This window comes from Nanorana parkeri, unplaced genomic scaffold, assembly GCF_000935625.1.
Source record: "Nanorana parkeri isolate BGI_ZX_2015 unplaced genomic scaffold, ASM93562v1 scaffold2210, whole genome shotgun sequence".
Lineage (NCBI taxonomy): Eukaryota > Metazoa > Chordata > Amphibia > Anura > Dicroglossidae > Nanorana > Nanorana parkeri.
In genome coordinates, this window is record NW_017308478.1 from 33005 (window position 1) to 48112 (window position 15108).

General features: G+C 44.2%; 1 protein-coding gene across 1 annotated transcript in view; it reads left to right on the forward strand.

The window, feature by feature from the left end:
• HUNK (hormonally up-regulated Neu-associated kinase) overlaps positions 1 to 15108 on the forward strand; it is an 85079-nt gene that overhangs the window by 19792 nt on the left and 50179 nt on the right. The window contains exon 2 of the mRNA XM_018573025.1: positions 9514 to 9754. Within this exon, the coding sequence (XP_018428527.1) occupies positions 9514 to 9754 (241 nt within the window). The remainder of the gene's footprint in view (positions 1 to 9513; positions 9755 to 15108) is intronic.

Consider the following 15108-nt stretch of genomic DNA (forward strand, 5'->3'; position numbering starts at 1 on the left):
CATTTCATATATGTATTTAGCTGTGTTTAGTTACGGTTATATACATTAAATTGATTGCTTTCATATGTATAGCTAAAAGAACCACACACACATAATAAAGAGACTCTGGTTTCTCTTTAAGTCACAGTCTGGGATGTAGTAAACAACACATTGCAGATCTTCAGACTTCTCACCCAGCCGTGTGAGCTTGTTGTTAGAAAAGTGCGATCACATCTGTAACGTGCGAGCGAAGTGACTGAAATAAAACCTGGCAATGAGATTAGAAAACAAGCTTTCTAGGCAAGCTCATATCCCCGGCTGGTCACCTATATCACCGAACCTGTGTGCCGGAATCGGTTTGCCATTGCTCAAATTGAGAAATGAATAAAACCTGAGCTATGGGAGCAGATGATAATCTCAGGCCACATGCTCTGACTTGAGTTAAGGAAATAGATGTGAAAAAAAATACGTACACATTGTACACATCGAGGAGCTGGCTGACCTGCGTGGAAGAGTTCCACAACCCCTCCAGGCTTGTTACACATTACCGACTGGTCTCGTGTTGGGGGGAGCGTACGATGCATCCATATTCAACAGGAAACTCAACCTCTGGTGAAACGTGCGGCTTAGAACTTAACAGGAATGTTCGCATTTGTTTTCTGTGCTGGGAAGGGATGAGCAACTAAATAGAATTTTGTTCATATACTAAATGACCGATTTTGCCGTTTGCAAAATTTTGCCAAAGCGGAAAATCTCAGTTTCGCCCATTGAGCTGCTTAGTGATGTCACTAATGTCCTGTTCATTTTTTTTTGGGAGTGGGACTTTTGTCCTGGCATTGCTCTTTAAAGAGTTACACTTTTTTAAACACAGATCTAGGAAAGTTGCATGTTGGTTCCAGCAGCCTGGTTTCCATCATGTGCTCTGGTGCTATCGAAGCGTACAGTTTCAGTTGTTCAGCATCTGCCTCCAGACCATACATCAAACCCTCGATGACCTGAAGTGTTTCCAGTTCTCGTGCATCATTTTCACTTGCCACAAACCAGATGTATCTCTGCTCCCTCACCGGCAGGCCTCCTAAAACAGGACCAAGAACACATTAGTACACATGTGCAAATGTTTTATGATGAGCGGGGTGACTTTCTGGCATGTTTCCCCAGTCTAAAGCCCCAGCCTTGTCTGCTTTTACAGAGACAAGTTTAACATGTTCCTTAATCCTGCTGTTTTTACAAGATCACTAATTCTAATGCTAATAGTAATTGCTTATAATTTTAGGCAAACCTTCTACAGCCTGAGGAGGAGGGCATGGTGTAGGAGCAAGATGCCCTGGGGGATCTCTTTTAACGTGACACCTTACGGACTTGTATATGAGTTGTATCTTGATCTGCGCATTCCTCAGTGACAGGATTTCTAGAGAAAAGCTTTTAAGAGAGGAGCTAAGGAATTGGGTAATCACGACCTGGCCTTGAAGAGCTCAAAGTTCCATCTCAAAACACTTGTATAGCCAAAGCATGGAAACATTCTCAGTAGACTGTTGAGGGATAATAAGGTGCACAGAGCTGTATAGTTTTCTCAGCAGTGTTTTTTTATATTCATCATAATTATTTACAGGGGCCTTTAGCAGTTTGAGAAATCATTATACAGTGTGGGCCTTTCATATATATTTTTTAGCTGTCAAACTTATTTTGAAGATGTCACTAATGCCCAGTAAACTCAGAGACTTATTTTAAAGGGCGTTGGTTTAGCCCCAAAGTTGGCCTTGTAGACCACTAATTCCAAAAGAAACGTAATGCCCAATAAACTCAGAGGCTTATTTTAAAGGGCATTGGTTTAGCTGCAAAGTTGGCCTTGTAGAACACTAATTTCCAAAGAAACATAATGCCCAATAAACTGAGATACTTATTTTAAAGGGCATTGGTTTAGCCACAAAGTTGGCCTTGTAGACCACTAGTTCCAAAAGACACATCATGCCCAATAAACTCAGAGGCTTATTTTAAAGGTCATTGGTTTAGCCCCAAAGTTGGCCTTGTAGACCACTAGTTCCAAAAGAAACTTAATACCCAATAAACTGAGAGGCGTATTTTAAAGGGCATTGGTTTAGCCCCAAAGTTGGCCTTGTTGACCACTAGTTGCAAAATAAATATTCGTCCAAATATTGGTTTAACCTAAAAATTACTACCCATACATTGCACAAACCCAGTATTATGACTATTTACTTAGCACACATAGTATGGTGGAATGGTTTTCGGGCTCTGTAGGCTTTCATAAAAGGTGGTAATAAGTACTCCTTGTCATTCCTCATGAATTCAATCTGCAGGAACATATTCAGCTGGGTACCAATCATACTCTTTTTTCTGGACATTCAGACATCAGGGAGAAGACTGTGGTGGGTCCTGGTGCTCATATACTGGTAGTCAGGAGAAGCACGTTTCCCCTTCTGCTGCTCTTGTGAGACACCTTTCATCGACGGCCTGCATTAGGTCCATTAGAGATGAACTTTGTACATCCACTGGTAACAACTGCAAATTAAGACTGAAATTACTTTGTGTGCAGTGTAGATTATTATTTTTCTATGGTGAAGCGAATGTCTAACCTTCTGCTGAACCCTCTCATTTAAAGCCTCCATTTTGTCGACTTAGAGGGACCTTTCACGGACTACATGATCTGTCTCTTCTCCAATCAATGGCTTTCGCTGGTCACAACCGCTACTCAAGGCTGAAATGACTTCTTGAGCAGTGTTGATAATTCTTTTTTCTATGGATTTATTATGTTATACATGGCCTAGACTATAACATATATTTTGGTATTGTTCTTTATACACTTGACAAAACTGACCTAACCAGAGGGTTTACACGACCTTAGTGAATGACAGTTTGTACTAGAAGAGACCCTTCTATAAACCAATTATGGAGCCATAGCTATTGTCCCTTCTGGGCAGGGAAAGCCACAGTTTAAAATGTTTGCTACTGCCTGTTTTAGTGATCAAAGGAGTATAGCGCCAAAGCTACCATTGTATGGGGTGAAACATCAGCATAGATAAACACATAATGCAAATAAATGCTAAACACCAAACTAAATATAAATTGGAAAAGGTGACCTTAGAGATAGAGAACTAAAGTCATGACACTGAAGCTGGGTGAGGTTCAGTATTAAAAAAAAAAATATAGACTGCAATTTTAAATTTCAAAAAGCAGAAGAACGTTCTGTAGGGAAAAAAAAATCACATTCAACCTGTCTATCAGTTCTATGTTTGCACGCTAATTATAGAGGTGCAATGCCATGAATTTCAAGTGCCTATCTGCAGCCTTTGTTCTTCAGACTGACATTTCAGCAGGTTACACTCACCATACATTCTGTGTCACAAACGAGCTTTGCAGTGTTCCTCTCATAGAAAAAAAAACATGACATGGAATATTTTGAAACTCCTGTGGGCAGAAACAATGGGGAGGGGGCAATGTGCTTCATGCATGTGGGCCAGCACGGTAGCTATGTGATTACCATGATTGCCTTGTACTGCCGGGGCCCTGGGTTTGCTGCCTTCATTAACATTGGATATACAGGTTTTCTTTAAGTGCTCAGCATACATACTGATAGGTTAACTGGCTTCCACTTTAAAGGTGGTGTATGAATAGACTTTGATAGGGCCATTTAACTAAGTTCCTTTGGCATCAGAGACTTGTAGACTTTTTGTTACTTTAGTAATAGGCAAGATAAAATAGGTAACACATAGCAGCCAATGAGACCCCTCTTTATTTCACTTGCTGCTCTCAAAATGGAAAAAGAAATCAGAGGAGTCGCTATGAGCAACAGAGCCCATTCTCCTTTACCCTTATTCGTGTAAGGGCGTGCCCACAACTGCAAGTGAATAGACACTGAAAACAATGAAGCTGCACCAAGTAGGTGTATGGAACTAATGAATAGGACTGAGATTTTTCTAAAGAATGCATCATTTCCCTCATGTTTATAAACCCTAAGGTCTGTTGGCTCCACACCCCTTATCAAATCTGCATTCACCTATGTAGTCCTCCAAAAAGCATGTCACTTTTTCTTTTTAGTTTGGCCAGTATAATGATCTCTCTTTAAATTCAGCTATGGTGTGCAATTTAAAGTTAAATTCAGCTATGGCGTGCAATTTAAAGTTGAAATCAGGCTTATAGTGGGAGTGTCTGCTCTGTAAACTGATGTAAATGAGGTACAAAGCACAGGATGGTCTTCACTAGTATGGTGATGGTAGTCTATGAAGCAGGTAGGAGGCAGAGAGGTGTCACAGAGTCTGCAGAGCTTCAGGAGCTGAAAAGGTCACATTGCGTATTAGGACCGGTGCACACCTAGGCGACACCTCACTGCGCGGTCAGGAGTCGCCTAGGTGTGCAACGATCGCACTTATTTTCTAATGGCACCCCAGTCACGTCGGGCGGATCGCGCGGTTTCAGAACACAATCGCAGCTAAAACAGCCGCGAGTCCTGTGTTGCAAAAAAAAAGGTACATGTACCTTTTTTTCTGCGATTGCCACGTGGAAGTCACCCCATTGAAATCAATGGGGTCGCGCGGCAATCGGGGCCTGCATTGTGCAGGACCGCGCGATCCCGATTGCGTAGGTCTGCACCGGGCCTCAGAAAACAGGAAAGAGAGCACCAGGCGGCTGAGATGGGTATTGTAGTCCAGAATTAATTTTTTAATTACAGTACACATTTAAACATGTTTTGAGAGTTCTTGATGACCAAACTAGGGATTACAACAGGCTTTTATACTCCTGCAGTAATAGATTGTGGGCTCCCAATACATATCTCCTGTCTGGATTCTCTCCTGTCCAACAGTATCAGACCCTGATGAAAGAGGCCCTTCAGCTCCAAAACGTGTTGACTTTTTAACAAATACCATAGCTCATTAGCTCATTCTGGACTACAACATGCACCTGGTGCTCTCTTTAATGTGTTTTATATATGCCATTCCAGGAGCCTTCCAGTGCCATTAGTGCAGCAAAGAGCTTCCTCATACACAGCCCATCGGGACACTATATCAGGGAGCCAAGCATGCCAAAATCCAATTTTTCCATTAGGTTGGCTTCATAGTAATCTAAGGAAACTCTCTTGAAGTTTTTGAAAGCTGCTCCTTGCAGGACAATGAAACATTGGAAGCATTGGATCAGTAACATAGAGGTAAAATCCATAGTGTACGTTCACCTCCACCAGTATCTACTTGGGAGAAAAATGCCCTAGCCCAAGGGTAGACAACCTTGGCATTCCAACTGTCATTGAACTACATGTCCCATGAGGCACTGCAAGACTCTGACAGCCACAGGCATGACTCCCAGAGGCATGATTGGATTGTTAGTTTCACCACAGCTGGAGTGCCGAGGTTACCCACCCCTGGCATAGAGTATTCATGTTAAAAAATATATGTATCATTCAGTTTATAATGATTATGAGGCCCTTGGATCCCAGTAGTCGTAGTGGGAGAAAGATTATAGATTTGAAAGGGTTAACACTGTTGATCCTGATTAGCCCCATGTTTCCAGTCTCTCACTGTATTCTGGAGCATGTCTCCAGTCTCCAACCAAACCTGTAGCATGTTGCCAGCCGGTGTTTGGACATGCCCTAGCCAAGGGTAGACAACCTTGGCATTCTAGCTGTAATGCAACTACATGTCCCATGAGGCAATGCAAGACTCTGACAGCCACAGACATGACTCCCAGAGGCAGAGGCATGATGGAATTTGCAGTTCATCACATCTGGTATGCCGAGGTTGCCTACCCATGCCTTAGCCCTACTGCAACTTGAAAATAAACACAGCTTAAAGTGTGATTCCTTTTGTGATTCAGCTCGTTATTATTGTCAATAGTATAGGCCAGCTCACATCTGTTTATTCTACATGAAAGAAAAACATTATTGATGACTTGTTGTTATTCAGACCCAAGTCAGAGTGTCCCGTCAAAATGATCATCTCCACTTATTGTAGCTGCACCATGTACATTTATTATTTTCCCAACATGGCCGTGTCATAGCCATTAACCAGAACTCCCTGTCGTTAAAAAGAACGCTGAGCCGTATGAAACATAAATATAAAAATAGCCGTGTTTCCTCTTCTCATATATGTTTAATGCAGGCAGTACTTAACTCGCCACAACCTTGTACTTAGGCCCATACGCACTCCCACGTCACGGCTATAAAGCTATCACACAACCGGTGGTATATATTTGTAGACAGGGGCCTATAAAAATAAAGCCTGCGTACAATTAGCCGGTAAATCACACCATTGCTCCGCAGCCGCGGCCCTGTAAAAAAATGAGCAAGCGGATGGAATTAGAGGTCAATTCTTATTTTATTTACAAACCTAAATGACAACCACATGCCAGCGTTTTTTTATTTTACCTTATAGCATTATTCTAAAGGAGCCCATACAAGGGCCGTAATGGCTACCAACTAGGTATACACCGATACCGAGTATTTTGGCGAGTACTCGTACACTCAAACAAGCCTGTGGGGAGAAGAAGCCCATGATAGAGGTAAGTGGGGGGTAAGAGGTGGGTGGGCAGGGCCATCGGTATAATGATCCCATGCACCTCAGGTGGCATCTCATTGGGGGGTGGCTGCTGTGTCCCAGGTTGCTGAGAGCTTAGCACCGTGTGATGTTCTGGCCAGCGTCCCACCCAGCTCACTCACGTCACCGGTTGCCAAGAGCAGAGCAGGATACTCTTTCCTGCATCCCCCAAGCTCCTGGCAACCAGTGACATCAGTGTGCTGGACGGGACGCCGCACAAAGCCGCTGACAACAGAACGGTCCTCCTCCTCCCCCACATTACAAACCCCCCCCCCCTCCCCCCACAACTGTTCCTTCTCTGTCAGCACCCTGATCATCCCAACTTTCCCCCCCTGACATTGCCTCAGGCAGTGAATACCATAAGGACACCCTGGGGATGGGGGGGATCTGCGAAGTGATCACTTTTCATGTTAGATGTTAGCAGTGGTGTCCCTAGCCTTTTTGCCTCCTGAGGCCAGGTGGGGGTGTTGTTGGGGTCGGGCGTGGGGGAGCTGTTCTGGTGTTGCACGCTAAAAGGTTGGACTATGATGGTGGATCCTCTGACTGGAGTCCCGTCCAGCTCACTGACATTGCTGTTTGCCAGGAGCTGGGGGGCTACAGGAGGAGCGGCATGGCCACCTGGCTTTCTTAACGGCCAGAGCGTCCCAGGTTGCTAAGGGCTGGCCCGGACCTTACACATCTTGCTGCCTGCTGCCCCCCACGTGACCCAAAGAGATGGCATCTGTTAGTTGGCCATGCTACTGCCTCCCCAATGAGATGCCGCCTGAGGCTAGCACTCATTATGGGGGACACCCCTGGGGAAGACCCCCCAAAGGTGCCCCGGAAAATGTAACTTAGTGCAAATAAAAAAGTATGACAGACAGAACTCATCTGTGTTGTTACAAAGTGCAATAACTAGTTGCAAAAAGAAGCTCCAATTTTAATTTTTAGCATTTCCTGGAATGTTTATATTTCTAGTCAGTTTTGTCCACCTCAGGGCGAGCAGTGAGGGAGCCTTGTGGCCAGGCCCGAGGTGACCAGTGTCTTTTATTTGTAGTCCCCCCCCCCTCCGAATAGAGGAGTGTGTGAGGTAAGCTGAGGCTGTACAGGAGGGGAGGGGGGAGGAATGGAAGGAGGTTTGTACACAGTGCTGAGCTTAGATCACATCTGTTCCCCCGCCGCCTGTGATGGGATTAAATTACTGCACATTGGGAGTGAATGAGGCTCTATAGACAGAGGGCTGAGCTCAGTCAGTGCCTCAGTCAGTGCACCTCTGTGCCGCCTCTCCTTCCACCGCCCGGACTGTGTATTCATCACAGCCGCTCTCATCTACACTCCATTCACTACAGAGGGGAACATCGCACGGTGTCACCGGGGTCTACAGGGAACCCTCTGCAAAGTGAGTTTATCGCACGATGCTGCTCATCGATCACTGGATACTGTAGATCGTTCGCTGCTATCGATTGTCCAGATCTGCCAGGACTGTGCACCCACTAGAAGGACTGTGTGTGCATTGCCCATATCTGCCTGGACTCTTTGCTGTGCATTGCCTGCATCTGTCAGGGCTGTGCATTGCCTATCTCTGCCAGGGCTGTGCATTGCCTATCTCTGCCAGGGCTGTGCATTGCCTATCTATACCAGGGCTGTGCATTGCCTGCATCTGTCAGGGCTGTGCTTTGCCTAGGTCAGCCAGGGTTGTGCATTGCCTATCTCTGCAAGAGCTGTGCATTGCTTAAGTGTGCCAGGGCTGTGCATTGCCTATCTCTACCAGGGCTGTGCATTGCTTCAGTGTGCCAGGGCTGTGCGTTGCCTATCTCTACCAGGGCTGTGAAATACCTTGGTCTGCCAGGGATGTGCATTGGCTACATCTGCCAGGGCTGTGCATTTCTTAACTGTGCCAGGGCTTTGCATTGCCTATCACTGCCAGGGCTGTGCATTGCCTCATTGTGCCAGGATTGTGCATTGCCTATCTCTGCCAGGGCTGTGCATTGCCTAACTGTGCCAGGGCTGTGCATTGACTATCACTGCCAGGACTGTGCATTGACTATCTCTTCCAGGGCTGTGCATTGACTATCTCTGCCAGGGCTGTGCATTGACTATCACTTCCAGGACTGTGCATTGACTATCTCTGCCAGGGCCATCAACTAGGACTTCATTCCTGAGAATACACCAGATCAGCCCTGGCTATGCATTGCTGAACTGTGCCCATGCTTTGCATTGCCTATCTCTACCAGGACTCATTGCTGTGCATTGCTTAGATATGCCAAGACTGTACATTGCTTATATCTGCCTGGGCTGTGTATCTATCAGATATCACATTACTTTGAATACACCAAATCAGTCTGTGCTGTGTGTTGCCTAGCTGTGCCAGGGCTGTATGTTGCCTAGCTGTGGCAAGGCTGTGCATTGCCTAGCTGTGCCAGGGAGGTGCATTGGCTATATCTGCCAGGGCTGTGCATTGCTATTCTTACCAAGACACATTGCTCTGCATTGCCTATTCTTACCAAGACACATTGCTGTGCATTGCCTAGGTCTGCCAGGACTGTAGTTTGCTAATCTCTGCAAGGGTTGTGCATCAACTTGGAGCCTCATTGAGGGGAATACCCATCTCTGCCAGGATTGTCCATTGCCTACCTGTGCCAGGACTGTTCATTTTCTATTCCTATTAGGACTCATTTGTGTGCATTATCTAGCTCTGCCAGGGCTTTCTATCCACTAGAAGCCCCATTCTGCCAGGGCTGTTTATTGTCTGTCTGTGTCAGGACTGTGCACCCACTGAAAGCATCATTGTTTTGAATGCCCCATTCTGCCAGGGCTGTTTATTGTTTGTCTGTGCCAGGACTGTACACCCACTGAAAGCCTCATTGTTTTGAATGCCCCATTCTGCCAGGACTGTTAATTGTTTGTCTGTGCCAGGGCTGTGCACCCACTAGAAGCATCTTTGCTGTGGACCCTTCGGGTCTTTTGATCACTGCAGTGGAACTTCTCTAAATTGTGGCTCCTCTGTCTCCTCCAGGATGCCAGCCGCGGCCGGGGACGGGCTCAGCGAGTCTCCCCCCAGGTTCTTGCTTGGGGAAAAGGCACCAATTCAGCTGCAAGAGTCCTTCCTGCCATCCTGTGTGAGCAGCGTGTCCCGAGAGACTCTGCGCAACTTCCACCACACCAAGAGAGTGGGCAACTACCTGATCGGGAGAAAGCTGGGAGAGGGCTCCTTTGCCAAAGTCCGAGAGGGGCTGCATGTGGTCACCGGAGAGCGGGTAAGGCACCACCATGGTATACATCTGTGCAATTGTGCTGTGTTTTGATATAATCTCACACATTGCAATGTTTTCATCTAATATATTTGCAGAGGTGCTGGGTTCTAATGCTGGCCATAAACACATCAATTTATCATGGACCATGAATAAATATCGACTGTGCAATTGGGTCACTTATAAAAGTGAACTGAAGTTGTCTTAAGTCGATTGCTTTCAAGAATAAAAAATGTGCTGGAAGAAGTTAACAAAATTCAAAAGAGAAAATGACAGAGTTAAGATTGTCTAGGAAACGATCAGAAGTTTACAACCCCTCTGATCACTTTTATCTGCGACTCAGTCTTGCAAATAAGTTTAAAAACGATAGATTCTGTTAGAAAATTAAAAAAAAATAGTTTTATTGATTATGTGGCCAGCATAAGATCCAAAGGTAAAGCTGCCCTCTTACATTCTGTACAATCTGGTTATATAAAGTGGTACAAAAATGTGTGAGCTCGCATAGGGTCCAACATATTCTTGATGGCGTATGAAACGGGAATTGGATGAGTGTGATAAAATTGGGTTAGATCTAGCAGAGCTGACCACACTCCTTGCAACCCCCTTCTTCAGTAACTTAATTATTTGATTAAAGGATATTTTCATGTTTGTTCCATTCATCCTCCAGTTAGATTGTACAGCCCAGTTGTAATATCTATGGCCAGCCCAAGGACGCATTTTTCTATAAGAGTGGACTAAGATTTAATAGGTTTGCATTGATGAAACATTTTTAATTGAATGGCTACAAATGTTAATGTTGAGATTGTTATATGTGACGTGCAAACTACCTGTTTTGGAAACAACAAAAACTTTTTGTGGTTACTATGCAGTTGGCTTTTCCATTCAGCCAAAATGAGATTGAATAACTTGATTTACATTACAATAGTCCTGCGATCTTATACATTGTATTGGTCCTGGACCATTCCTGCTTTTCGGGATTTGCCCCTAGATATTTTGGTCCAGCTTTATAGCATAGAATCCTTTTCTTCTGCATGTTGGTTTCAGTTCACATTTTATCACCTGTTGATCTTCTGTGGGATTTGGACTTATTTTTATTTAGGACACATAAAACCATATCAATGTATTCTTATGTCATATACCAAAAAATATATAATTGGGGCTGTAGTGGAGTGTGCAGAGTTCAGCTAGATCCATTGGTTTTGGTGCATGACAGTGATCATTTACTGTGGGCGGGAGCTCTGATACGCTGCCAATGAAGGGGCACGGCTAGAATCGCACATTTCAGTAGTGCCGAAAAGAACAGTTGTCTGTAGTAATCACCAATCAGAAATAGTTTTCTGATTTTAAAGCAAATCTGCTTGTGGGATATGGGTGCCTGTGGATTGAAATCAGATGCCGAACTGGCATCCCCTGCATGTCGTAGAGTGACCTGAAATCTGCAAAACTGGGGAAATCTAACCTGCAACTAGGACTGCCTATGTCATTGCCAGCTCCAACCCTTCCTGCTTTATCCGGTTCACTAATGGTCCATCATTGAGGTGTTCAAGACATAGCATGTGGTGAGGCATGAGGTTGCTGGTAATAGCCGGCAGTTTCCAATGCTGATTACTGTACAACCAAAGCACCGATAGCCGTCAGGAATGGTGCTGTGCATTTATGTAGTTCTAAAGCTGGGTTCACACGGAGCAGATTTCAGCCAAAATTTGGTGACCCTATTTCCTTAGCAGAAGTCAATCATTAGATATACTTTTGCCAAAGAAACATGTTGGAAAATATTTGGCTGAACGGAGCTTGTAGCCAATTAGCTGCAAGCTCTGTTTGTTTATTCAGTCGGCGGCCACTGTCAGAATACAATAAAAGCGGCGCAGGCATTGTCCATCCATGCTGTTCAGCGTGGATTTAGGAATCTGTTATATTTTGTTCGTTCAGCCCGCATGTTGAGCGGAGAAAATATATACGTGTGTAGCCTACATAAGCCAGAGCAGGACAAATCCCAGTAGCTCCTGGATTGAATAAACTGGCTCCTGAATTCCATATTAATATTCCACCCCAGTATTCGAGTAAACGTCCACTTTCAACTGCATTCGCATGCACTTTATCCTGTACCGAAGTGGCTAGGGGTAGGCTCGGGAGCTGACTGGCAACTTTTAGCCCAGGGGGCAAGTACAACCCAGAGGCCCATGGTGCAGCCACTTGGCCCCGCTCTGCCTCTTCCCCGCATTCTCCCCGCCCCTGTCTGCCACTTTTGCCATCCATGTAACAGTAGTGTGAATGGTCGGGAGATGTGAGGACTCCTAGTAAGTCCATGAAAGGGGTGACTGGCTAGGGGATGGTGCTCTCCTCCCACTGGGCTCTCTACATGGTTCTGGCCTAATTCCGCTCTATGTCTGGTACATAGGCACTCTCGCCCACTGTACATGCCACTGGCTGTCCATGCTTCTGGGCTGTGAGCTGTGGGAGGTTAGTGGGAGGGGCCGGACAGTGTCAAAGTCAGTGTTCTATAATTTTTCTCGATCCTATACATTTTCTCTTTTTTTTTTATTATTGCCTTTACTTCTGCTTTAACATTCATGAGAATGGTTACAGTTTGACTGTTAGATCTGTTATATGAATAGCAGCAGATTGTATGTCCAGGCAATAAAGACCTTAGTTTGAGACAAATTGGGAAAAGAGTAAATGTCTAGTATAGCACCAATATGTAGTAATAGTACAATGCCTTCTACCGTGACCCCTCCCCGGAGTCACGTTATTAAGAGATGCCTGAGATGGGGCTTCTTAGGTAGTAATTTACACTCGGGTGGTCCCTGTCCCAGAGAAACTGCCTGTAGCTGTTTTGAGGGGCCCTTGTAGTCATATATACACCTTGTGGCACTTTAGACATAGCACACCTGGCAGAACAAAAGCTGTTAAACAATGTGCCAGTGGGTGTGTAATTACCTTGTTTTAGAGAGAGAGAGAGAGAGAAAAAATACGTCAAGCAAGTGATCCATAGTGTGACTTATTCATTGACATTTCCTAAGAAGACACAACAATGTTTCAGTTCCGTAATTGACTTCTTTTGTAGTTATATCTCCTTTACTTTATTTGGGTTCACGCGGCACCATCAGCTGGTCAAACCGACACTCACTTTATGTACTTTGGGATTCCGATCTGGTGTGCGGTGGTACTTTTCTCCGCAACAGGGACACACAAATACAAAACTCCTGAACTAAAACACAAGAGTCCACCGGATTGGCAGAAATTTACTTTTATATCTATCAATCCAGTGTGATCTGTTTCTTGGGTCTAAAGCTGGGCATACACTGCCCGAATCTCGACTCTGAGAGTTGTTTGTGGCTCTGTTGGCACCACCTTGATCAACAGAAGTTGACTATTCATTCGACTTTTGTCGAAGGGGGAAAATTGTTGGCCGAACACGGACTACAGCCAATCAGCAGGCTCTGGCTGTTAAAATAACAATGGCCAGCAGAGAAGAATCATTCATTGGGGCATCTGTTAGATCGAACAGTGTATGGCCAACTTTAGTTATGACGTTCCATATCACCTATGGATATACACAGAGCTAGCAAGGATTGACGACTTTGGGTCTAGCGATCCTTTGATGATTCCATAGTAAGCATGTTCTGTTACTGGTGGGCAACAAAAACCTGACAAGCCCTAAGCTTTCTCTATGCTATATAAAACCAAAAAAGTATGTATGACTGGAGTTGAATCCAAGGATAGATACATAGATACCTGAAAGATTTTCCAGTTGACAAACAGACTCAAAACTCTAGATCTAGACATACATTTTGGAAACGTTGATCAGTCGTGTTTCTGCCATGATAGCTACACTTAGAATATATTGCTTGCTGTGAAAGTCCATTATATAAAATGATACCCTTGTGCATGAGGTCCAGTGGATCTCCCATAAGAAAGCTCCGAGGTTTAAACCTTTCAGTCCTTGCTGAAGTATTCCAGATTTTCTGGCTGCCACGCACACCTCACAAGTAATCCTGCATCTGGGAAGACTTAAACTTGTTATTTATTCTGATCCATCCATTACTGTCTATAAGAAAACTGGGGATAATACTTTAATATAGTGCATAAGTTCACAGCCATACAGGATGAGGCCCCAGACATAACAACCGAGCTGTTTTAGATTTAAAGGGCACGCATTCAATAAACATCTTCAGCTATTATATAGGAACATGAGATTTGTTTTGCAGTTATGGCACACAGAATATATCCCGTGAGGTTTGAAGGATGCCATAACTCATAAGCAACCAGAAACCATCTTAATCGATTATTCTCCCATAAGCTTTCACTTGATTGCTGCTATAAGTAATTTTTATCACTTCTTTCTAAGACTCATGAAGTATATCTATAGCCAGAACCTTTATTTCTTTAGATAAAATAGGTCAGGGCTGGACAAATCCTAGGGGCCAGGTAGCCAAGGCCCATAAAAAATTACAGCTGGTGGCTAACGTTTGAGGTTTTCCCTAGTTGTTGTCAGTGGAGCTGACTCCTAAAAAAAAATCCTGCTGGATTAAACATACTGGCCACGGAATGCCGTATTACTTTGTCCACCCATTTATAAGGGAATTGTTAAAGCCCTTGTCATTTTTTTGCATTCTCTGTCCCATTAGGGGGTTTCGATTAATTTTTTTCCCCTGCTGGAAACGTTGTTAATTATAGTGCGGTATTATCTTCCAAGATTGGATTGATGTCTCAACATTAACGAAAGTAGAGCCTTTCTGACAGGTTCTCTCCCCGGGGTCATGTTATTGAGAGATAACTGAGACTGGCACATTGGATACCTACCTAATGGGAATTGGCAATCGCTTTTTTTTAAAATTATCTGCCACTTCCTGTTTTATCATCTTTGAAATGCACCACTTGATGTATATTTTGTCTGTTGTAATCATATTAACATGCTTATTCCACAAGGGAAGCAAATCCTATCTTTCTTCTACAGTGTTTTGAAGGCCCCTATTAAATGGCTTCTAAAAATAGACACCAGATACTTGAATGTAATGAGATGATTAAGAATGAGCTGAGACATGTGTCACTTGAGTTCTCGTGACTGGGTCCGGCATTTGATTAACCGCTTGTACCAGGTACATCGTCTTAGAGCCTGCGTCATAATGGAGAGCGTCTTATTATATCCAGGAAAAAAAAGGCATGTTCGATGAGCCTTGTCATCTTTTATAGTTCTTTCAGAATTCTCAGAATAGAAGCAGAATGTGTCCTTTGTGCCCTTATTACAGCGAGAATATGCCATTTTGTTGTTTCTAAATATAAATTCTTGATGGCTGTCTTGCTTCTTTGTAGTGAATCTCGCTTCTTCAAGTGAATCTCAAGGTGATCTCAAGCTAGTC